The sequence below is a fragment of the Tamandua tetradactyla genome, chromosome 4, assembly GCF_023851605.1.
Source record: "Tamandua tetradactyla isolate mTamTet1 chromosome 4, mTamTet1.pri, whole genome shotgun sequence".
In the NCBI taxonomy this organism is placed as follows: Eukaryota; Metazoa; Chordata; class Mammalia; order Pilosa; family Myrmecophagidae; genus Tamandua; species Tamandua tetradactyla.
Genome location: NC_135330.1, coordinates 57,514,598 through 57,524,572, shown reverse-complemented (window position 1 = coordinate 57,524,572; position 9,975 = coordinate 57,514,598). Strand labels below are relative to the sequence as shown.

At 43.2% G+C, this 9,975-nt stretch overlaps 1 protein-coding gene across 1 annotated transcript; it reads left to right on the top strand.

Annotated features, from left to right (window-relative positions):
* Nucleotides 1-8,025: 8,025 nt before the first annotated feature.
* Nucleotides 8,026-8,867, top strand: LOC143678981 (DNA-directed RNA polymerases I, II, and III subunit RPABC4). Its single transcript, XM_077155775.1, has one exon. It carries the CDS (start codon nt 8,083-8,085, stop codon nt 8,257-8,259), a length of 177 nt encoding a protein of 58 aa, XP_077011890.1. The 5' UTR covers nt 8,026-8,082; the 3' UTR covers nt 8,260-8,867.
* Nucleotides 8,868-9,975: the final 1,108 nt, after the last annotated feature.

Below are 9,975 nucleotides of genomic sequence, written 5' to 3'. Positions count from 1 at the left end.
CTACAGTCTATTGTTTGCATTAGGGTTCACTGTGTTGTATAGTCTTATGGTTTCTTTCTTTTAATTTGTATTCTAATAATATTATATACAACCTAAAATTTCCCCTTTAAATCACATTCAGGTATATAATTCATTGTTGTTAATTAGATTAACAATGTTGGGCCACCATCACCATCCATTACCAAAATTATTTCATCATCCCAAACAGAAATTCTGTACCAAATAAGCATGAACTCCCCATTCCTTACCTCCATCCCAACCCAATTTGATAGAATCAAATCCACAGAGTTCATAAAGATGAAAACGTTGACAAGGATGCTATCCCAGCACCTAAAGCTGCTCATAGACAATTCTGAGCTCAGGAAATCTTCTTTTGGGGCTTTATTCAGTCTAAGCTTATTGAGCAACCATGAGATATTGGGAAGCAGTCACATCCACACTTTGCGAAACTGGTCAGATTTTAGGACCTAAGGATCATTAGAAATGTTTCCTCAAAAGAATGTTAGGTATGTTACATCCAAATGGGAAGAACTGATCACATTTGACTTTTTTAAGGTAATGAGAAATTTATAATAATCTTTAGGATTTTAAAACAAGTTGTAATGACTTTCTTACTTTCTTCTAATTAGACATGTAAGAGACATTCATTACAGAAAAAAAAAGGAACTGGGGAAGAAGGAGGAGGAGGAGGAGGGGGAGGAGGAGAAGAAGAAAAAAAATAGAAATCTCCTGTAATCCAACCACCCAGAGAGATGCTACTGATCACACTGGGGTGGGGGGTAGAGGGCAGAGAGGGAAAAGGAAGGGAGGAAGAGAGAGAATCCCCAGGTCTCTGGCATGGCAGGCTAGAATTCTGTCACTGAGCCACTGTCGCACCCCTTCCAGTTATTTTGATCGAGGCACTCTGTTCCTTTTCTTAAGAGTTCTTATCACAATTTGCAAATATCTATTTTATTTTTGTCCTGGGCTTACATGTTCAATATCTGACATCCCACTGGACTTTAAGCACTACAAGGACAGGGACAGGCCTGTTTTATTCAGTCCCTGTGAACTCAGTCCAGAGGTAAGTGCTTATCTGGAGGATGTGATTAACAAACACTTGCTGATTGACTAAAGGGAAACTTTCAGATACACGCTCAAACACTCATCTTCTTAAAATAATGTGGCCATGTGGTGTATGCTGCTTTGAAGTCTGCCTTTTTCTTAACAAAGTATCATAAACTCTTTGTATATAAGTAAATATTACTCTATAATTTTGTAGCTACATGGATACACCATAATTTCCTTATCTTGTCCTGTGTTGCCAGACATTTAGATTGTTTCTAAATTTTTACTATTATACGTAAATGCTCTGACAAGCCTTCTTGTAGTCTCATCTTTGTGTTTATACTTAATGACTTATAGGTTTTAAATTTCACAAGCTCCTAAGTGGCCATTTCTGGTTAAAGGTTGTTTCCTCTCTAACTAGTCAGACTTCTCCCTGCCCCTTCTTTCCTGGCAGTGATTTCCTACCAGGCAGTTGCCAATATGTAGTAAACTGCTCCTTTCTAGATCACTAAGATGATTTTTATTGAGATTATAGTTAGGGTATTTTGTCAGATCTTGAGAAACTATGACATCATATTCTTGCATATTATCATTTTTGAAAATCATTTGCTTAACAAAATATAATCCTTTCATTTCCCAGGCCATGTACTTCCCCCACCAAAAAATATATATAATCCTTTATTTCTCTGTACTGCCTCCAGGTGGTACACAATCGCAGACAAGAGCACACACAGTTGATTCTCATTATTCATGGATCCTGCATCTGGAAGTTTGCTTATTTGCTAAAATGTATTTGTACCCCAAAATCAATACTCACAGCACTTCATGGACATGCATGGAGCACAAAAATTTTGAGTTGCCTGACACACTCACTCCCAGCTGAAGTCAAATGAGGCGAGGTTCTACCTTCTTGTTTCAGCTCTTGTGCTGGAAATAAGTGTCCTTATTATGGTATATTTATTGCCAGATTTTTTGCATTTTTGTTGGTGACTTAACTGTTTAAAATGTCCCCTGAGAGTACTGTTGCCTAGTGTTCCTAGGTGTAGGAAGGCTGTAATGTGCCTTACAGAGGAAATACTTATGTGAGAGAAGATTTGTTCAGGCACTCACTGTTGGCAGTGAGTTCAGTGTTAGTGAATCAATAATATATATAGAATAAGGTGCCTTTAAACCAGAACACACCTAAAACAAAGCTATAGTTATTGATGGGTTGACAAAAATGTGACCAGAGGCTTTTGGGAGCATTAGTTCAGGATTCACTAGTTCTGTGTTTTCAGTGACTTTATAGAACTTAACTACCACGAATGAGGGTGGGCTCGACTGTATCTTTTTTTTTTTGCATGACCAGGCACTGGGAATCGAACCCAGGTCTTTGGCCTGGCAGGCGAGAACTCTGCCTGCTGAGCCACCATGGCCCATGCTCAACTGTATTTTGAAATTAGACCTGGTTTTGAATCCTCACTGTGTGTGACACTGGACTGATTTCTTGATGTCTGAGCACCAGTATCTTCCTTAAAGAATGAAATTAGTAATCCTTATGCATCAGTCAGGGGACTGACAGGAGTGGCATATACCTTTGAATGTCATTTGAGGCGAGTTTTATAAGGGACTGTTACCCTATTGAGAAAGCACAAGGGAAGCAGTGGCATCTGGGTAATGGATTGAGGTGGGTGGAGGGGAGCAGCCCACACCACCCCTAGGCCAGAAGGGACGAGCCAGAGAGCAGGAGGTGGCCTGGAAAGAGACGAGACACTGCATGGAGAGGACCACTCTACAGGAGTCCCTTTGATTTGACTGGGAACCCACCAGACTGAGGTGATCCCTAAAGAAGGGAACTGGGGGAATAACTGCCCCCTCCTCACTCTCTTGCCTCCCTCCAGTCTCCTGCTGGGGCAAAACTCAACCAGAAGCCAGAGGGCATGGGAACCCCTGGGTGTAACTCATGCAGGTCAGCTTCCCAGGCACACAGAGGACTGAAAGAGGATGTAGCATAGACCCCGAGAGGGAAATGACCTCAGAGGGAGGCTGGAAGTGTGAAGGAAATGCTCCTTCCCTCTTCTCTGTCCCCTTGAATCCTCCACCCCCTTCCTCTATGAAAAGGGGAATCCACTAATTAGGAAAGAGCAACTGGGCACCAGGAACTTTGTAATGGAACCCAAGGTGGAAGAGGGGACAAAGGCTTTTGTAGTATAATAAAGTCAAAGTCATGTCAGCAAGAGCACATGATTGTGACTGTAGGTTTAAGGGTTATCAACAGGATTAACTTTTGTGTTCCTAAAGGACAATCAAAGAAAAACAGAAAACCATGCACACACATAAGTAGACAGCTACAGATGTTCCACTCCCTGCTCTCACCTCTTTATTGGGGGAGAAACTTCTTGGATGACCCTGCTGTTTTCTGGGTGGATCCTTCTAGGCACTATGGGGACTCTTTTATATATTTATGTGTGTGCATATATGTATATTCAGATATCTTCATAGATATATAGTCCATCCAAAGTATATAATCAATGGCTCACAATATCATCTTGTAGCAAGTAAGCACCTGGCAGCAAGCAGGCCCCTTTCCCCATAACCACTCTTTTGCAACCCTTCCTGGTTCTGTCTGCCATCACCTCTCACCAGTGGGCAGCCAATCACTTCCCTCTAGTGTAAACAATTGCGATATTAGGAGGAAGCTAGCAGCCAGTCTGTCTATAAATACCCCTGGTTGGGGCTCCGACTTTCAGAGGCTATTAGGCTGAGCCCCATGGCCATAGACTAACAAAACCTACTTTCTGAAACTTTGGAGTCTCAATTCCATGTAACATTCCTGGAGTCTTGTTGCCTCATTCTTGGTTATGCACTCCAGTCCTATTTTCGTGCAACGTTCCTGGAGGCTCTGGCAGAGCCTCCTTCCTGGTTTTGTGCTACATTTCTGGGGGCTCATCTGGGATCGAAAGGCTGGTGATGTTCTCACTGCCCTCACCCATGGTGGTGATGTCCCCTGGACTGGAGACTTGATGGAATCCAATGCCAGCAATGGGGTTTTTCCCTGTCTTTTGGACTTCTGACTTCCCTGGCCGGGGTGCTCAGCAACGGATCTGGGACAGTTTCAGGAACTAGGTACCAGGGAGCACCTCTGGTCTGACTGGTAAGCACCTGGGTGCATTCAGTATCAGCCCACTCGTAAAAGGCTAGGGGAGCCTGAGTGGAAGGGGAGCCTGGTCACCTCCCAAGACTATCCAAGTACTGGTCTCCGTCCAGAGGACCAGGGGAAATGGAGGTCTTCAGGTCTGGTTTCAGGAAGGGTGTGTGGGAGGGGTGTTGGAGTGTGTGTGAGTGAAAAGAAGTTCTGGGCTGTAGGAGCTGTGTTCCTGACTGTGATTGAGTTCGGACCCTGCAAATCCTGTGACTCTGCTAAGGGCCAAACCAGACCAAATGAAGCGACTGTCTGTCTGAAACCCTCTGTTGTACAATTAAGTAACCCCCTCCCTCTCTGTTGCGTCTGCTGATATGGGAGTGAAGGTCAGTAAGACACCATTATGGTGCATGATGTCCAATTTTAAGAAGGCTTTTACTGATGACTGGGGAGTCAAGCTGACCCCTGGGTGACTTAGGAACTTGTGTGGATTAGAATGGACCAACCTTGGGGTGGATTGGCCATCCGAGGGAAGTTTTGAATTAAAAAAGGTGAAGGCAGTTTACAGTGTGGTGTCAGGGATGTCTGGACACTTAGATCAGTTCCATACATTGGCACCTGGCTGAAAGTTGCAAAAAAGAAGCAAATGTGGATAAAGACTTGCCTAGATAGGCAGTGCCAGGTGCTTCTCACCCAAGTGGTGGATGAGTCCCGCAAGAAACTGAAAGGCAAGCCCGAGGTCCCGGTTCTATCCAGTGCACCAGAAGAAGAAGAAGAAATCTCCCTGCCTTATTTCGTGCCACCAACATCTGCGGCCCTGCCAAGCTCCTCCACAGCAAGCCCGGACCCCCACCCCCCACCCCCAGCCGCCTAGAAACATCACCTGAGGCTCCACCGAGCCTGGCTGTCCTTGGACTCTGTGAACCGTGGCAACTGCACCCCGGCCGGGTGTGACCATTCCACCCATGGCCACACCCATGATGCCCCTGAGAGAAACCTGAGGACCATCCTATTGTTGATGCCCAGGGAGACTTTCAGGAGGGGAGAAGAACTTTCGTGTATATTCCATTCACTTTAACCAATATGCTAAATTGGAAGAATCATATGCCGTCCTACACTGAGAGGCCTCAGGAGATGACTGACTTCTTTCAGTCTATTGTCCAGACTTATCAGCCCACCTGCCCTGACTGCAACCAGCTTCTCCCATCCATCCTCAACACCGACGAGCGTCGGTGTGTGGTGGCAGTGGTGTGGAAACACTTGGAGGAAAGTGCCCCCAGTGGCATCTTAGACCCAGCCCAATATGCCGTCTGCAGATTTCTGGGAGACGACCAAGAATGGGACCTGAACACTGATGTTCGGGCATCCGAACAGCCACCAGCATGACCAAGGTCAAAGAGGTCTTGCAGAAGCCAGATGAGCCCCTGAGCAAATTTCTTGAGCAATTGATATTGAAACCTTCTGCCAATACACAGCCTTCAATCCTGAGGCCCCAGAGAGCCAGACATTGGTAAACACCGCCTTTGTGGGGGAAGCAGCCCCTGACATTTGGGTAAGCTCCAGAAATTAGACAGATTTGCAGGCATAAACAGGAACCAGCTGACAGAGGTGGCCACAGGGTGTTCTACAACCAGGATCAAGTGGGGGCCAAGGAAAAGAAACAGGAATTTAGGGAAAAGGCTCAGATATTTGCCACCACCTTTGAGAAATGGGACTAAGGGACCCATCCAAAGACAACCCAACAGGCCCAAGCAGGGGCGAAACCAGTGTGCTTTCTGCAAGGAGGAGGGGCATTGGAAGAACAAGTGTCCCAATAAGGCTGTCCTGTTAATGGCCAGGGGAAGATGGGACACTGGCCCCAGGCCTCATCTGGATCCCAACACTATCAGCTTGGTTGTCAATGAGCTCTCTGACTAGGACAGGCTCCATATTTTTAGGGCCCTGGTTACCCATGGTCAAAATAAAATTGGGATGCCGAACAATGGACTTTATGGTGGATACTGGTGCTGAACAGTCAGTGATAACCCAGCCCCTGGGGATGCTAGCCCATTTTCTGGCTGGTCGATAGACATAGCGGGTGCCACCAGTGTAGTGCAGAAGAAGCTGTTCCTGATGGCCAGAGAGTGCAGTATTGGGGGCTACTCTGTGTCGCACCAGTTCTTGAACATGACCGAGTGCCTGTTGCCACTACTGGGATGGAATCGCCACAGGAAACTGCATGCCCAGATTACTTTTGGCCCTGAAGGAGAAGCCTCTTTAAAAATTGATATGAACCGGCTGGGAGAATCTGCTGCGGTGAGATCCCCGAGGGGCGCGCGCTTCCCCGGGCTGTGGCGGCTGGCGGCCAGAGCCCCTCCCTCCCTCCTTCCCGGGCCGGCTGGGAGATTTGGACAGGCAGTCCCCTCAAGCTGCGGTGGCCAGCGCCCCCTCCCACGCGTGGATTCCTGGGCCGGCTGGGAGATTTGGAGCGGCACTCCCCCAAGCCGCGGAGGCCGGCGCCCCCCCCACGTGCGGATTCCTGGGCCGGCTGGGAGATTTGGAGCGGCACTCCCCCAAGCCTCTTTGGCTGGCGACCGTCTCCCACAGCGAGAGTCTTCCAAAGTTAAAGGAGCCACAGCATCTTTTACTGGTGGGACCCACAGACAGATGAGTGCCACATACTGGGCAGGATAAGAAAAACAGAGCCCAGAGATTTCACAGGAAAATCTTTCAACCTGCTTGGTCCCACACCCAGGGACATCTGATTAAATGCGCAGACGCCAGCAAAAAATAACGGATCATGCCAAGAAAACTGAAGAAATGGCTCAGTCAAAGGGACAAACCAATAGTTCAAATGAGATAGAAGAGCTGAGACAACTAATTCTGAATATATGAACAGAAATGGAAAACCTCTTCAAAAACCAAATCAATAAATTGAGGGAGGACATGAAGAAGACATGGGCTGAACAAAAAGAAGAAATAGAAAGTCTGAAAAAACAAATCACAGAACTTATGGGATTGAAGGACAAAGTAGAAAAGATGGAAAAAACAATGGATACCTACAATGGTAGATTTAAAGAGACAGAGGCTAGAATTAGTGAACTGGAGGATGGAACATCTGAATTCCAAAAAGAAACAGAAACTATAAGGAAAAGAATGGAAAAATTTCAGCAGGGGATCAGGGAACTGAATGATAATATGAAGCACACAAATATACGTGTTGTGGGTGTCCCAGAAGGAGAAGAGAAGGGAAAAGGAGGAGAAAAACTAATGGAAGAAATTATCACTGAAAATTTCCCAACTCTTATGAAAGACCTAAAATTACAGATCCAAGAAGTGCAGCGCACCCCAAAGAGAATAGACCCAAATAGGCGTTCTCCAAGATACTTACTAGTTAGAATGTCAGAGGTCAAAGAGAAAGAGAGGATCTTGAAAGCAGCAAGAGAAAAACAATCCATCACATACAAGGGAAACCCAATAAGACTATGTGTAGGTTTCTCAGCAGAAACCATGGAAGCTAGAAGACAGTGGGATGATATATTTAAATTACTAAAAGAGAAAAACTGCCAACCAAGACTTCTATATCCAGCAAAATTGTCCTTCAAAAATGAGGGAGAAATTAAAACATTTTCAGACAAAAAGTCACTGAGAGAATTTGTGACCAAGAGACCAGCTCTGCAAGAAATACTAAAGGGAGCACTAGAGTCAGATACGAAAAGACAGAAGAGAGAGGTATGGAGAAGAGTGTAGAAAGAAGGAAAATAAGATATGATATATATAATACAAAAGGCAAAATGGTAGAGGAAAATATTATCCAAACAGTAATAGCACTAAATGTTAATGGACTGAATTCCCCAATCAAAAGACATAGACCGGGACCCGGGTACTGCTTGCGATCCTTGCGTGAGCAGATTTCTCCGTGCTGTGGACTAACAATGGACACCCAGAAGGACGTGCAGCCCCCAAAGCAGCAGCCAATGATCTATATCTGTGGAGACTGTCACACAGAAAATGAAATAAAATCCAGGGATCCAATCAGATGCAGAGAATGTGGATACAGAATAATGTACAAGAAAAGGACTAAAAGATTGGTGGTTTTTGATGCTCGATGAAACATGAATTCAGAGTAGCATCTTTTGTAGTTGGATTTGCCATGTTTCACATTATTTGTACAGTTTTTGATTAGCATACTTTATGAATACAACTGCAGTATACGTTTTCATTTTCCCTCACTTTTTAAACAATATTGTATTTAGATATCTGTTAATGCTTTGTAGAGAGAAATTTTCTTTTTTGTGTTGTTATTCAATTGCATGATTTATAATTTAATTTTATCATATATTTAATCCAACACATGATAAGGTTAGAATTGCTTTTCTTAAACCATAGTTTTAATCAAAACTTAGTAGCACTGGGTCCTTTGTTTAAAATAGAGGTTTCTAGAGCATCTGAGGGTTTGAGTAAATATATTCTTTGGAAACTGTTGTCACCAGTTTACAGTGTTTGTAAACTTGGCAGTGTCATTTGGAACAGGGTATACCAGTGTACTTGCTATCAGTGTACATATATCATTTTGACTCCTGTTTTTCATGTATTACTTGATATGACTCTCTGTATTTGTACATATTGTTGATCATTTTTAAAATCTTGTGAGAGAGAAGAGAAATTTTAATGGTTGTTCTCTGAAAGACAAAAACAACCCCTAATAAAGCGAATGAAGCAGACTCTTAAAAAAAAAAAAAGACATAGACTGGCAGAATGGATTAAAAAAGAGGATCCTTCTATATGCTATCTACAAGACACATCTTAGACCCAAAGATAAACATAAGTTGAAAGTGAAAGGTTGGGAAAAGATATTTCATGCAAATAACAACCAGAAAAGAGCAGGAGTAGCTATACTAATATCCAACAAATTAGACTTCAAATGTAAAACAGTTAAAAGAGACAAAGAAGGACACTATCTACTAATAAAAGGAACAATTAAACAAGAAGACATAACAATCATAAATATTTATGCACCGTACTGGAATGCCCCTAAATACATGAGGAATACACTGCAAACACTGAAAAGGGAAATAGACACATATACCATAATAGTTGGAGACTTCAATTCACCACTCTCATCAATGGACAGAATATCTAGACAGAGGATCAATAAAGAAATAGAGAATCTGAATATTACTATAAATGAGCTAGACTTAACAGATATTTATAGGACATTACATCCCATAACAGCAGGATACACCTTTTTCTCAAGTGCTCATGGATCATTCTCAAAGATAGACCATATGCTGGGTCACAAAGCAAGTCTTAAAAAATTCAAAAAGATTGAAATCATACACAACAATTTCTCGGATCATAAAGGAATGAAGTTGGAAATCAATAATAGGCAGAGTGCCAGAAAATTTACAAATACGTGGAGGCTCAACAACACACTCTTAAACAACGAGTGGGTCAAAGAAGAAATTGCAAGAGAAATTAGTAAATATCTTGTGGTGAATGAAAATGAAAACACAACATATCAAAACCTATGGGATGCAGCAAAGGCAGTGCTAAGAGGGAAATTTATTGCCCTAAATGACTATATCAGAAAAGAAGAAAAGGCAAAAATTCAGGAATTAACTGTCTACTTGGAAGAACTGGAGAAAGAACAGCAAACGAATCCAAAAGCAAACAAAAGGAAAGAAATAACAAAGATTAGAGCAGAAATAAATGAAATTGAAAACATGAAAACAATAGAAAAAATCAATAAGACCAGAAGTTGGTTCTATGAGAAAATCAATAAGATTGATGGGCCCTTAGCAAGATTGACAAAAAGAAGAAGAGAG

Bases quoted from the DNA above. Each gene is read 5' to 3' on its own strand.
- LOC143678981 (XM_077155775.1), top strand. From the start codon at position 8,083: ATGGACACCCAGAAGGACGTGCAGCCCCCAAAGCAGCAGCCAATGATC.